This window comes from Lonchura striata, chromosome 8 (genome assembly GCF_046129695.1).
Source record: "Lonchura striata isolate bLonStr1 chromosome 8, bLonStr1.mat, whole genome shotgun sequence".
NCBI lineage: Eukaryota > Metazoa > Chordata > Aves > Passeriformes > Estrildidae > Lonchura > Lonchura striata.
In genome coordinates this window covers 2303416-2318460 of record NC_134610.1, presented here as the reverse complement: position 1 = coordinate 2318460, position 15045 = coordinate 2303416, and the positions used below count along the sequence as shown (strand labels likewise).

At 41.7% G+C, this 15045-nt stretch overlaps 1 protein-coding gene across 2 annotated transcripts in view; it reads left to right on the top strand.

Moving 5' to 3' along the window:
• Positions 1–13785, top strand: part of EPC2 (enhancer of polycomb 2) — a 37434-nt gene extending 23649 nt beyond the window's left edge. For both annotated transcript variants that reach the window (XM_021535417.2, XM_021535418.2), the window contains exons 5-14: positions 548–696; positions 910–1042; positions 1980–2168; positions 2400–2489; positions 2975–3120; positions 3219–3562; positions 7124–7260; positions 8816–8975; positions 10569–10902; positions 12503–13785. In XM_021535417.2, the coding sequence (XP_021391092.2) occupies positions 548–696; positions 910–1042; positions 1980–2168; positions 2400–2489; positions 2975–3120; positions 3219–3562; positions 7124–7260; positions 8816–8975; positions 10569–10902; positions 12503–12575 (1755 nt within the window). In that variant the 3' untranslated portion in view covers positions 12576–13785. The remainder of the gene's footprint in view (positions 1–547; positions 697–909; positions 1043–1979; positions 2169–2399; positions 2490–2974; positions 3121–3218; positions 3563–7123; positions 7261–8815; positions 8976–10568; positions 10903–12502) is intronic.
• The last annotated feature ends 1260 nt before the right edge of the window (positions 13786–15045 follow it).

The window sequence follows — 15045 nt, the reverse complement described above, 5'->3', positions numbered from 1 at the left end:
GGTAGGGAGAATTTGGATCCCTGTCCAGCATCTTGCAGGGGACAGTTTACTGTCCATCCATTTTTTGAGCTGAAACTCAGAGCAATGCCTGACACACAAACACACAACCTGCTGGGTTGGAAGCTTTCCTTTCTGGGGGAAAAGGGGAAACAATTTTGTTGTTTTTGTATTTGTAGCATGGAATGATTTGAACCAGGAAATTTGTAATCACCCAGCATTTTGCTCTGTACACATGCACAGCCTTACTGTGTGAGGAATCAAGGTGGGGAAAGTGTTGCAGGCTTGAATTCCTTCTTCTGACAAACTTCCACTGGGTTGGTCAGAAATCTGAGCAAAACATGGGGGGGGATGGCTGCAAAATTTACTCTTAAAACTGGGTTTGTTTGCTTTTTGTGGCTCTCTTTGCCAAGTAGGATCTGCTTTAAGAAAAGCTGCTTTGGAGTGTCCTCATGAGCCTCATTTGCAGCAGCATTATATAACTTTATTTTTGCAGTTTGTGTCTCACGGCTTTTGCTTTTGACTAAAAATTTGTTTCATCTCTCAACAGAACCGAAAGAACGATGAAGCATCTTATGAGAAGATGTTGAAATTAAGGAGGGAGTTTAGCAGAGCCATAACAATTTTGGAGATGATTAAGAGGAGAGAGAAAACAAAACGGGAGCTGTTGCATTTAACATTGGAAGTTGTGGAGAAAAGGTAAAATTCCAGACTATAAAAACCAAGGTTTTAAATTTTCATTAAATGGCTTGGAAATCATCTCCCATAATATTTTTATTGTAGCAGCATAAACTTCAAAAACTAAAAGAAAGTGGGGGGGGTTTGTATAGACAGTTGGAAGACACTGGTTTGAGGCTTTTAGACATTTCCTAGAGGAAATGCAGCCCTATAGTTTTAATCCTGCTTTTTCAGGTACCATTTGGGTGATTATGGAGGTGAAATCCTCAATGAAGTGAAGCTGAACAGACCTGAAAAAGACATGGGCACAACTCCATCATCTCTCCACAATGGGAACCACCACAAAGTTCAAGAATGTAAAGTTAAGGTAAAATTTTTTCCTTGCCTTGAGTCTCTTGTTCCTGGGATCATCATTCCTTTGGGATCATCATCCCTTTGGATATGCTTTGAATTCAGACCTGTCCCTGAAGAAATAACCTGAAATATTAGGAGTTAAAATGCTTGGGGGTGAGGCTGGGAGCTGAAGACCTCTGGAAATTTGTATTTAGCACCTGCGACACCTAGTGGTCCCAGGATTCCACAGAAACCCCGGGATGCCTGATTCTCCAGGAATTTTGGCATTCCTCGTGTTCCTCCTCTGCTTCCCAAGCTGAGCTCCATTACTGGAGTTCGTTTAGTCAGGCTGTTATTGGTGAGTGTTAATCCAGGGTAAATTTCAACACTTTTTAAAGCTGCACTGGTGCTTCTCCTTCAAATGGAGAATTTTGCAAGAGAAATAATCTTTTCAAACAGGAGCTTTGAAGTTTAATAACATTTGTGTTCAAGTGGACAGTTCAGTATCGATGGAATAATTGCTCACTGCAGAGGGTTTATGTGAGAAAAATCTTAAATAGCCAGCCCAAATACCATCACATCTGTTCCAAAGTGTCAGCTCTGTGAGAAACAGGAAACAAATTAAATAGTTTCTTTTGAACATGTCTGAGCAGTTCAGAAAATTGAAAGTGCTGGGGAAAAATGAGATCTCAGAAAATAATTGGAAGAGGAATTTCAATGACAATACACTGAGTGTAGTGCAGAGTGAGGAGCCCCTCAGGCAGTGACATGGCTTGAGAGCTCTCTGATTATTAAGAAATACCTGTAAAAATAATCAGAGGAGAGGTTCTGGGGTTTAATGTGTTCAGTAAATTTTGCATGATGTGTCTCAAATATCTGCAGAGCCTTTGGAAGACAAACAGCCTGTCTTGAGTAATTAAATTTGCTCATGCTTCATTTTTTAGAATTTTCTGTTTGTTTTCCCCGAGCAGCATCCTCATCACTCCTCTCTGAAGGAGGAGGTGTCTGATGTGGTCCGGCAGAAGAAGAAGTACCTGAAGAAACCCAAACTGGAGTGTGTGGTGACCCCTCAGCCCCTGGCTGAGCCCTTGCCTGTGCTCAGCAAGAGTGACATCAAACAGTACGACTTCCACAGCTCTGATGAGGAGGAGTTCCCACAGGTAACCCCCACAATCTCAGGGTACACGAGGCAGAGATTCCTGTTAGCTGCTATATGGCCACTCTACCATATTCCCAACTCTGACTATATTGAAAAGCTCCTTGTGTAAACTGAGTTTTCCTTCCAAGCTGTGATAAACATGGCACTTCTCATTATATAAACCCCAACTTTTTAAATTAATACAATTACACAAATGTGGCAGCTGGGAGAATGACATTGTTTTCTGGTCTAGGTACCCTCACCAGTGTCAGAAGCAGAAGAAGAAAATGATCCTGATGGACCTTGTGCTTTCAGGAGAAGAGCAGGATGCCAGTATTATGCTGTAAGGATATGCAGGATTATGCTGTGCTGTTGGGTTTAGTGGAGGTTGCTTTAAATTCAGGTTGGCATAGTGCCAGTGTTGGAGTTCTGTTCCACTCCCACCACCAAAGCTTTGATGTCTTGGTGAGTCCAGAGACAATTGCAGGAGCATCCCCTTTTCTGCTTGGCTCTGAAGGGTCCAAGCTGAACTTCCCACTTGCTTAGAATTCACCCTCCTTTTTTTTTTTTTTTCCCTTAGCCTGTGAATTAATTCCTTTGCCAAAAGTTGTTGAGATGACTGAAAACTTTTATTTTCATTTTCTCCAACTTTTCCATTGCTGTTAGACGCAGAGTATTTAACAGCCTAAATATTAGAGTTTGTTTTTTAACTACTAAAGCTTTTATTGGTTAACTCAACATAAACCACATGTTCTGTCCTGAAGCCTGTGCATGATACCCTAATCAAAGCATCCTTGCAGTATAAAATTGCCTTTTCTTTCTCCACAGCCTCGTTTGGACCAAACGAATTCTTTGTACGAAAGCCCCGAGTTGGCGGAATTGGACAAACTGAGGTTCAGGCATTGCCTTACAACCCTCACAATCCCAAGGAGATGTATAGGGTTTGCAAGGAGGAGGATTGGCAGGGGTGGAAGGTACAGTTGGGTTCTTTTGAATTCTTCATTCCCCTTCAAAGGATAAAAGTATGAAAGAGATGATGAACCTAATGATTCTCCTCCTCCTCTTTAATCAGGGTTATCATGGACCGAATATCCACAGAACATGATCCTGTCTTGAGGCAGATTGACCCGGAAATGCTGAGCAGTTTTTCAAGCTCTTCCCAGACTTTAGACTTTTCTTCTAATTTTTCACGGACCAATGCTTCCAATAAACCTTGTGAAAACAGACTGTCCCTTCCTGAAATCCTAAGCAATATCAGATCATGTCGACTGCAGTGTTTCCAGCCCAGGCTACTCAATCCCCAGGACAGTGATAGTGAAGAATGTACCTCAAGGAAAGCAGGGCAGACTGTGAATAATAAAAGAGTCTCTGCAGCATCTGTAGCTTTATTGAACACCAGCAAGAATGGCATATCAGGTAGGCAAGGATTTGGCTTTTTCTGGGATTTAAAATACTGAATTTTGGTTTTCTTTGTGGCTGGACTGATGAGATGTTCTGCACTGGTGTGGACCTAACCACAGCTACAGCCTGACATCCAGAAACTTCCCACAAACACTTCTTCCTCCTGCTTTGCTCCCATTAGAATTTGAAGTGCTGGATTCAAACATTATTCAAAGCAGGGTTTCTGCTCATATGAAGAATTGTTTACGTCTAATTAAATCTTAATGGCACTAATTGGCCTAACCTTGTTTAAAGTTAGAAGGATGTTCATTATGAATGCAAAACAAATCTGGTGGTTTCTTGGGGAGGGTGGGTGTGGCTCATTTTTGTTGGCAGTTTTCATTTTTGACTCAGACAAATGTAGGAAGTTCCTAAGTGCCCTAAGCTGGCATGAAAAGGTCTGAAAATGGTAAAAATGTTGTTAGTGGAAGCATCCAGCGATGAAAAAATTGCTTTAAGCTTAAATTGAGCAGTGTTTGCATCACTTACTTCATGAGCTGGAGTTGTAATGGTTCAAGTTTTAACACTGTCACGTCTTTATAATTAGGAAAAAATCATAATCATTGATACTTCAAAAATCTGAAAAATTTGAGATCCAGCAAATGAGATCTCCTACCACAGCAAGCAGCTGAGTATGTCCCTCCTCCACCCTGCTCACCAGGATAATTAAATAATAGAATAGACTGACTGAATTCCTTAATTTCTGTGGTTGTGGAATGTCCCATCTCTCTCAAAGCTGCAGGAATGGATATTTATTCTCCAGTAATGTATCTCTATAATTCCTGGGTATTGTTAAATACCAATTGTTAAATTGTCTGACAGAGGCACAGAATATTTATTCCAGTCCAGTACTTCCCCAGCTTCTCAGTTTGGTCACTGTAACCTTTAGATTGTTCTCTGCCATGAAAAGATTGGCACAGGAGCATTTTCTTGCTGCATGAGAAAAAAACAGATATAACATATTATGTATTTTCTATAATTATTTTTTGAAAGACCTTGAAGGCCTGAGGAATCACAGCTGGGGCAGAAAGGAGCAGCTCAATGTGAGGGGATAAACACCAAGAGCTGGTAAAAAAATCGCTGAGAAAGGAATAAAACCAAATCTGATGGATCTAAGCCATTTTTTGGAGGAATAGTAATAAACTCGTGGTATAATTTTAGAAATCATCTGAGGAATAAATTCAAATTAAATGGAAATCCCTCAGTAGTTTGAAGTACATTATGCATGGAATTTATGGCTGGGGAGGACCTTTTTTGTCACAGATTTAAATTACAAACCAGATCCTGCAATTGTGGAACAGGATCAGACACAATAGACAGCAGAATTCTTCCCCAAATAACTGAGCCAGCAAGAGGCACTGCTGATGGATTTTCTCACTAGTAAATAGGGAATAAATTTTTAAAGGGCTGGTCAGAGTCTGGTTGTGCATTAAGTGAGCACAGGCACTGTCAACTGCATTTATTGAAGTCATTCTCTTTGAAATCACTTATTTTTACAGCTACCGTGATATTCTTTCCAGAGAAAATGGTGGCAGTACTTAAAATTATTTTTTTATTTAAATTTATTTTAGAGAGAACTGGGGAGTTCCTTTGATTTTTGGTACACAAGAATATTTAAAATTACCTCTGTCATATTTTTGCCCCCCATACTAGTAAAGCAACTCTGATATTTCCTCAAATGGATTGTATAGACACATTTTTTTTTTTTTTAAAGCCAGTGACTAGACTTTTCTTCAAAATACATAATGAGTGCATGAACTCTGTTCCAAAGAGAGAGGAGCCTGGAAGTGAAAGCTGAAGAGACTTTTTTCCCCTTTTGTGGTGCAGTTTTTCAGCCCAGTCAGGCTCTGATAAAATAAAACCCCTGAAGCTGCAGAGCTCTTAACCCTGCTCAGAGCTCTGCCCTGGGACACAGTCAAAGTTTGCTTTTTTTTCTCCAGGACCCTCCAGGTGATTGATTTGGCAGAAGCAAATGATATTTAATGTGCTAATGAACATCTGCTGGTTTATAACAAGGTGAACAGCTTGGCCACTGGGTAAATACCTGAAATTCAGGCACATACAGGCAGCGTAAGGGAATATTGAATTCTGGATTACCTTCCCTGTAGCCTGTAATAGAATATTCCATGACTTTGTGGTCTGTGACAAACTGGGAAGGAGAGGAGATTGAAAACATGAAATCTCACCTTGCTCCTAAACAGTTTTCTATAAAACAAAACACATTTTCTGGGACTTGTTACCTCAGAACTTAAAAATAGACATAGATGTAATATTCCATAATGCTGTTCTTGGCCCTGGTGCTTTCAGCAATGCCATGTGTTTTGTGAGGGAATGTAGCAGGTTGAGCTGATTTAACTTGGAATTAAATTCTAGGTAAGAATCTGCAAGAGGAATAAAGTAAAGCTAAATGCAAAATAAACTTAGGTTGGAAATTATAATATTGCTAGAGTTTAAGTGGAGTAATTTTTAAATAATTGGATTTTTAAGTGCTCTCCTAATATGGTTGAAACCTGCTTTAATAATGTTGCAGTAACAAAAAGTTTCAGTTCTAATTTCTAAGCAATCCTGATTCTGGTATTTTTTCCCAATGGAATTTCAGGAGAATCCTGAGTACTAAACGTGGTCAGTGGAAGAGCCAAACCCTGCAAGATGGCTAAAACTCTGTGTTTTCATGTTAGCTCAGTGCCCCTGGATAGGAGGATGTTCCTGAGAATCCAGGTGTTTGTTTGAGGTGCAGCACAGCTTCAGTCTTGCACAAATAGAATTAAAGTGTTGAAATGTGTTCATGGGAATCTCTGAGAAGGGAATTCTCTCTTCACTTGCTCCCCAGAGAACTCAGGTTAACTGCACACAGCTCAGGTGTTAGCATCAAACCCCTGTCAGTACTTTTGATTTACCAAGTGTGCAAATTCTCCAGGGGGAGAATATTAAAACCAGCTTTTCTAAATTCATTCCCTTCATGTGTTGGGCATGTGAGATTTCTGGGGTGGCATTAACATCTCAAAAATAAATTTACTGTGGCACCCCTAAACTCTTAGTGCATTTAAAACAATAATTGGCAGAGAAAATCCCCTGTGTCAGACGTGTGCTTCCCTCAGGGTCCTTTCTGCTGTTGGCAAAGGGCCACAAGGGGCTGTGGGAAGGGAAATTGTCCAGGAATCCTCTGCCAGTGTTCACTGGGAGAGGAGGTACCCAGCTCAGCCCAGAGTGCTTTGTCCTCAGCTCTGATTTTTAGGCTGTGCTTCTTTCCTGAAAGCCAGGAAAATCATTTCTCTTGAGCTTTTGCCTAAAGCTACTGGGGATAAAACCACCAAAGATAGAAACTGCTTAAAAGCAACAAAAGCTCTGAATTCTTTTGTTACAAATTAATTCCATGAAAGAACCCAACAAACAAAACACAGCTTGACCTCTCTTTTACATAACCTGTGAAGATTTTGGGTGCATCTGCCATGATTTCTATCATCTCCAGCCACCTTAGCTGCGCTCTTGCCTTTTCCAGGTGTGTTTGTGTAACTGTGGCTCCTTTCTTTCCTGTAGTCACAGGCGGGATCACAGAGGAGCAGTTCCAGACACACCAACAGCAGTTAGTGCAGATGCAGAGGCAGCAGCTGGCCCAGCTGCAGCAGAAGCAGCAGTCTCAGCATTCCTCCCAACAGACACATCTGAAAGCACAGGTACTGCTCCCACCCTGCATGTTCCTTGTGTTCACGGTGCTGCTCGTCTCTTACCGACCAAATGTGACACCCCAGCGAGTTTGGGATGTTCTAGAGGGAGTTTAAAACACTTTGCTCAGGGTTTTTATAACAAGTTGGCTGCATTTTACAAGTTGAGGAAGGGACTTTGTAGCTGAATGTGTTACCTGCATCCACAGAGTTATCAGTGTGAAAATACCAGTGTGTGTGCTCTCAACTCTCCCTGTTTTCAATGGTTTTGTCCTCCTGCCTGTAAGTGCTCTGAAGAGACTTTATTAAAATTACCTTCTGAGGTAATGTGTTCTGTGATGAACAGATATTCAGTGAGCACTAAAAATTGATACCTTTGAGAGGAAAAACAGAGTTTTGCATATTCTGGCTTCTAAAAAAATCCCATTTTTCCTCTGGAATCCCTTGTAAGGAAAAAAAGTTTTTCCATTGCGCTTAGTTTTCTGTTAGCTTCTTCCAAGTAAAGTATAAAAACTGTTGCTGTTGTCTATTACTAGGAAAATATATATTACTTTGAGCATTTTATATCTAATTGCCTGTGCTGGTTGTCCCTTCTCCTCAGTGTTTTCTACTTCAATTAATCATGGATTCTGTGTTGGCAGATACTGATGACATTTTTTGTAAATGTAAAGAAATGATGCCAAAATATTTAAACAAAACAAACAAATTTTGGATGTTTAAAGCACTTCAAGCTTCTGTGCAAAGTCATTTTCTTAGTTCATATAAATTGAAATTGCAGAATTAATGTTCTTTCCAGTAAGAATGGTGACTCTATCCACTAATATAGTGGGATTCCAGAATGTGCTGGACAGTTACTCTGTGGCACAGTGGAGGTACCACAAATCCTGCACATCCTTGAGATTTGCAGCTGCCTGGAGACAGAGCAGAGAGGGTTTAAGACATGGTTGTTTTCCTAGAGGAAACATCTCCAAACATAGGAAATCCTGTGTGGTTTGGGTTGGGAGGGACCTTAAAGCCCATCCAGATCTTCCAGAGACTCCTCTCATTGTCCCAGGCTGCAACAAGCCCCATCCAGCCTGGCCTTGGGCACTTCCAGGGATCCAGGGCAGCCCCAGCTGCTCTGGGAATTCCAGCCCAGCCAGGAATTCCCAATTCCCAATCTCCCATCCATCCCTGCCCTCTGGCAGTGGGAGCCATTCCCTGGCTCCTGTCCCTCCATCCCTTGTCCCCAATCCCTCTCCAGCTCTCCTGGAGTCCTTCAGGCCCTGCAAGGGCTCTGAGCTCTCCCCAGGACCTTTCCCTCTCCAGGCTGACAGCACACAACCAGAGGGATTTGTGCTGAGATCTGGCCTGGCTGCACTGGGCAGAAGTTGCTAACCCTCATCTGGACACTGATTTCCAATTTCTCATCACTCTGGTGACACAGAAATATTCCATGTTGTGGAGCATTAGATCACACCTCAAAGCTGTATTTATTTATTTGCTTTACTTGTGCGCTGTAGCAATCCTAAGGCATATTTTCTTTTGTACTTGGATGATTGAGAGCCACCTTTTCCTCTTCCTGCAGGGCTCCAGCACCTCTGACTGTATGTCCAAAACCCTGGATTCAGCCAGTGCCCACTTTGCTGCCTCTGCAGTGGTCAGTGCCCCGGGCCCCGGGCGCAGCGAGGGAGCCAAGGAGCAGAACACCAGCCACAACAATATCAACGGTGTTGTCCAGCCTTCAGGTGAGGACTCCTGGAAAATCCTGGCCTGGAGTGAGCTGAGAATGTTAGCTGCTCTTAATTATCATCTGATCTTATTGCTGATTTCTAAGATATTAAGAAATAACAACAAAAAAATCAAATTTCGTAGTTGTGATTGCTTTAAATATTCTTCTCTGAAGTACTTTGGAACAGTGGTTGTTTGAATCATGGAATATCCTGAGTTGGAAGAGTCCCACATGGATGATCAAAGTCCAGCTCCTTGCCTTGTACAGGGCACCCCCAAGAATCCCACCCTGTGCCTGAGAGCCTTGTCCAGTAGATGTTGTTAAAATGGATATAAAACCACCGAGTGCTCTTTACCTTGGAAGAGCATTGTTTGCTTTTCCTTTGGTAGTCTTTATCTTCTAATAATCTGTTCAGGTCAAAAGTCTAAAAGACAGCATTTTAAAACCAGTGTGAATGTGTAATGAAAGAATAAATCAACTGCTTAAAGCATTAAAGTACTTTGAGAAGGAAATGGAGAAGTTGATTCATTATTTGGTTGTTGTTACCTCACTTGTATATTCAGCCAACAATGTACTAACCAACCTTTACTGGCAATTCTTCTGACATCACTGTTAGCCTCAGGTTTCACTGCATTTAGGATTTGTCCCAAAAATGCAGCCATGGGCACTCAGTGCCCCCTCCCAGCCCTCCTCCTGTGGTGCTGCTTGTGCTGGTGCCATCTCCACGGTGCCAAGAGGCAAATGGGATTTGGGCTGCCAAGACAAAGAAGAGGCTTTTAAAGTAATTTGTTGTTTTAGCAGCTAATGATGTGATTAGTTTTATAGACCTTCTGCCAGGCTGGGTTAATGATAATATGAAATGAATAGAGGGAGAAAAAACACGACTGAATAAAATCAATAAACTGGAGCAGTTCCAGCAAAGAGAGAGAGAAATCTGTGTAATTGTCTGAGTTCTTATCCAAGAGGGCAGTGCTTTGAGGCTGGAAGATCAGGCACATGATGAGGCCTTGGAGTGGCTACTTGGAACAGAGGCTAGACAAGATTTAGAGAATAAAAGTGGGTATTTATTAAATGCCTTCAATATATGCACCTTGGGCAGTCAGAAGCCTCTCAAGAGGCTACACCCAAAATGGATGATGGTCTTGAGTGTTTCAGATAATTATAACTTTAACCCCTGATATGTAAGTGGACCAATCCTCCAATTACATTTTCAGGTAATTAATTCCCCCAGTTTCCTCCCCCCCAAATCACTTTTGTTTATACTTTTTGGAACCTGAGGCAGTGAGATGTCTGAGTTTCAGGCCTAGAGGAATTGTTTTGTCTGAGTAAAACAGAATAGCAGCTGACAGGCTATGGAGTTTTTAGAGTTATACCCTAAAGTAGTACAGGATCTGAAAAATACCTTTAAAAAATACATAAAAGCTAAATCCTGAGGCATCAATGGCAGTGTGCCATGCTGCCACTTTTTCCATTTTGTGAATCTGTAAAATATGGACATTAATGACATTAATTAATATGGACACTCAAAGCATTGCCCTTGAGGTTAAGCTTTGGCTTTTCATTAAAAAATGTCACGTTTTTAACACCCACCATTTCTTCTGCCTACCAGGAACCTCCAGAACTTTGTACTCCACCAACATGGCTTTATCATCCAGCCCAGGGATCTCAACTGTACAGCTTGTAAGGACAGTTGGCCACAGCACCACAAACCACTTAATCCCAGCCTTGTGCACGAGCAGCCCCCAGCCTCTCCCCATGAACAATTCCTGCCTGCCCAGTGCCGTGCACCTCAACAACGTCAGTGTTGTGTCTCCAGTCAATGTTCATATCAATACACGGACTTCAGCGCCCTCGCCAACAGCCTTAAAACTTGCCACAGTTGCTGCCAGCATGGACAGAGTGCCAAAGGTAACTCCCAGCAGTGCCATCAGCAGTATAGCAAGGTGAGTGGGCACGGGGCAGCAGCAGCTCCCACATGTGCTTGGAATCGTGGAATTGTTTGGGTTGGAATCCCTAAAGTCAGGGACTTGCCCTCAGCTCATCAGAGCAGAGCACTGCGTGCCAGTGAATCCCAGAATCCCAGAATGATGAGGTTGGAAGAGACCTCTAGGATCACCTATGCCCTGACACCTCAGCTAGGCTATAGCACCAAGTGCTTTTTTAAACACACCCAGAGATGGTGATTCTGCCACCTCCCTGGGAAGACAGTTCCAGAACTTTATTATTCTTTCAGTGAAAAAATTTTTCCTAATACCCAACCTGTACCTTCCCTGACCTAGCTGGAGGCTGTGTCCTCTGGTTCTGTCAGTGCTGCCTGGTGGAAGAGACTCACCCCACCTGTGTCACCTCCCTGGGCAGTTGCAGTGCTTGGCAGCCTTTTCCATGGGGGAATCCTTCCTGATGTCCCACCCAGGCCTCCCCTGCTGCAGCTTCAGCCTGTGTCCTCTCCATGGCCATGCCCAGCTCTGTGCTAGAGGGAGTCTGTTCCACCTCTGAGAGGCCTTCCAGGAGCACACTCAGCACCTTCAGCATGGCCATGGCAAAGCACAAGAGCTGATTGTGCAAATGAACCCCTCAAATAACCTGCCCTGCCTTTAGGCACCTGTACTTTTGGTCAACTTGTGCCGTGTTTGAATTTTAACCATTTCATTTGTCCCTTCTCATGCAGCATTTTCAGGTAGAGTCTGTCAAATTCCCCTCATGTTCCCTTTAACATTGTGTAGCAATATTGTAAGGTACAGGCTGGCACATGTATTTTTATATTTACATATGGATATATGTGTTACATATCTATGTAAAACACACATCAGAGAAGTGGCAACCCATATCTTGCATATAAAATCACAGTAAGTGGCAGCCCATATCTTACATATAAAATCACAGTAAGTGGCAGCCCATCTCTTACATATAAAATCACAGTAAATGGCAAACCATATCTTACATATAAAATCATAATTAATAATTGTTTAGGTTGGAAAAGACCTTTAAGATGATCAAGTCCAACCATGAAGGTATTTATTCTCATTGAACAGCAGCACTGCTATTTCAGGATGCTTAGATGATGTTTCATAGGAGTGGCAGGAGCTTTGCAATTGGCAGATTGTTCTGAAAATGGCACTATTTGGGCTTTGTTGGAAGTCTCTCCTGGGTTATATGGTGTTTCAAAAAACAAAGTCATACTTGTCAATTGGAAAAGTAAAAAATGGGTATCAGTAAAGGAGTAAAACATTAGTGCTAAAGCAGAATGGGCAGGGTGCATTAACAGAATAACTGGTGCTGAGTTATCATATGAGAAGAACTTTTGGGGATTTAATCCATAATTCAGGCTGGAAATGGACAGTTAAATGCAATAATCTTGCAGAAGGGACTGCACTGTTGAACAAGAGCAGTTGAATGCCAGTATTTACTTCCGAATCACATTTGCAGTGTGTGTGTGTGTGTTAAGCTTATCCTGGTCCAGCTGAGAGCAGTGTGAAAAGACAAAAGCAATGCCTGAAAGTGAATGAGAATGTGCTGTGACTGTGGCTCCTCCTTGCCTTGCAGAGAGAACCATGAACCAGAGCGCCTGGGCTTGAACGGCATCGCAGAGACCACAGTGGCCATGGAAGTGACATAACCTCCAGGCATGTCCCCAGCTGGGTCATGGGCTGCTCCTTCCTATTCCAGCTGAATGCAAACACAGCACTCTGTGTCACAGAGCTCACACAGACCCCAATGGACTCCCGTTATATCGTGTATTAAGTCGATATATAATGTAAATTTTGTAAAATTGGGAAAATCACTACCTTGTAAAATAGTTTATTTGTATCATCAATATTATTTCTGTTACTTGAATAGTAGATATTCATCATCATGCTTTTGCACTTGAATTTGCAACTGAATGGATTAAAAAATAATTCTTTAATGGGATCATGAGCATGACATGGGATCCTGCATCACTTGTTTAAACTATTTATTTTGCCATGTTTACATTTTGTATCTTGTACAAATAAATGCAACTTTGTGTCTAAAAAAAAAGTTAAAGATTCATAGCTAGGAAACAAAATTCTTGTAATTTTTTTCTAAAGGAAATGTAAAGTTTTCACTTGGTTCATTTTGTTTCACAATTTGACTAGATGGACTTTTTGGTAAATACTTTAGTGGCATTTCACTGTCAAATATGAAGTTCAAGGCAAAATAGTATTTTCTATTACTGTGCAGGGGAAAAGGGATGGATCGATACATGCAAATTTAATGTAGTAACTCACTTTTCCATATATTTTGAATGTATATTTCTATTTATAATACCAGTTTATAAAAAATAATTACACAGGAGAGGTAAAAGAAAAAACTGACTAGGAAAATTATGCATCTGGCACATGTCCAAATGTGCAGATCTGAGAAAATTTTCACCTTGATGCCATTTTATCCGAAGACTGCGTATTTTAACCGGCTTTCAAACTGTACCACACCACATTAAAGGATATTTTACCAGGTATGTATTGCATTCTATATCATTGCAATAATTCATTATTGGATGTCTAGCTATCGAGCCATCCCAGGTGGTGGGGGGGGGAGGGAGGGTTGTGGCAAGATTGTCTTTTCAATTTTGGAGAGTTTTCCTGTGGCTACAAGGCAAGTAACGGGTTGGAAAAAGTCTGACTGTAAGCGTTGGACACCTTGGTAGTGTAGTGTTTTAGTGACTTTTTTTATACGGTTCTTGTACATTAGATACGTGTAGTGGTGTTTCCGAATGTTTGTTTATGCACTAGTTCAGACAACTTTCCCTGTTACTTGTTCTTGATAAGTGAAAACTGCAGGGAAATAAAAATACATATCAAAACCTGGCCATGGTGCATATGTGGTTATTTCACAGTGTGCAAGCAGGGACAGCAGCAGTTCTGGAGGCTGCTCAGGGACTCTGATCCTTTGCTCCCAGCATATGCACTTATTTCCAGAAGGTTGCAGGTGATGTGATAATTCTGTGCCAGGGGAGGGATGGGACCTGAGACCTGGGGAAATGGGGAATGACAGTTTCTTGCCCTGCCAAAGAAATGGGCTGAATTTCTGCTGTTTTGTTCTCTACATTTGGGTGTTTCTGTATTACAAATCCCAGGATCGCTGAGGCTGGAGGGAACCTGGAGATGCTGTTTGGTCCAGACCCACCCTCCCAGGAAAATCTTGCCTATGTCATGCAGTCAGTGTATTTTCCATCTTAGCTTTCTCTATAAAGAACTATTTTTAATCCAAGCTGTGTTCAAACCTGTTTTGTTTTACGTTGCGTGAGTTAAAAGCCCTGGCAGGTAAAAACACTTGCAGAGCTTTAAATCCTGGGAGCTCATGACAAACTCAGATGGCTAAAATTACCTGGTTTTTGCTTAACTGATGCTCTGTTTTTCTTCCACATGATGTCTGCAGGGAGAGGTGAGGCTAAATTATTCCTGTTGGGAATAGAGGAACCCGGACACTGCCTTGGTCAGGTGAGGGGTGGTGGCAGCTTTGTGGGGCACCTGTGACTTCTCTGGGATTGCTGCTCCCTGAAAATTCCACTTTATCTGATCTTTCCAGGCTTTCTGTAGAGCTGGGCTCATTTCAGGGAATAGCTGATAGTCTGATGAAGTATAAATGAATTTTTTTTTCTGAAAGAATTGTTGAACATATGAGTGTGTAAAAGGAAAAAAAAAAATATTCTCCTTGGTATCTAGGAATAACCTTGCTTCACTACCATCCCCAAAACCCTTTGGAGGCTTAATGAAAATGGGAAGTAATTTCCTCTGCAGATTGAAAGCTGTACACTTAGCATGTCCTCTTCTCACTACAAAGATCATTTTCAGTGGATCATTTTCAGGGAAAATTGGCCAGAAGATGTCTGTGAGATTGCTGTGTATCTCTGATTTCGTGTAGCCTAATCCTCATCTAATTACTTAAAAAAAACCTTTAGCTGGAGCTTCAAACTTTTGATGGGTTCTGGGAATATGTGAGGTGCAGAGAAGGATTGCATAAACTCCCAAGGCTCTGATGGGAAGTGCCAGATGTGGAATGGCTTTCATTTAAAGGATTAGTGGTGGTGAAACCTCCTGTGAAGCAGAGCTGCAACACCCCTTGCA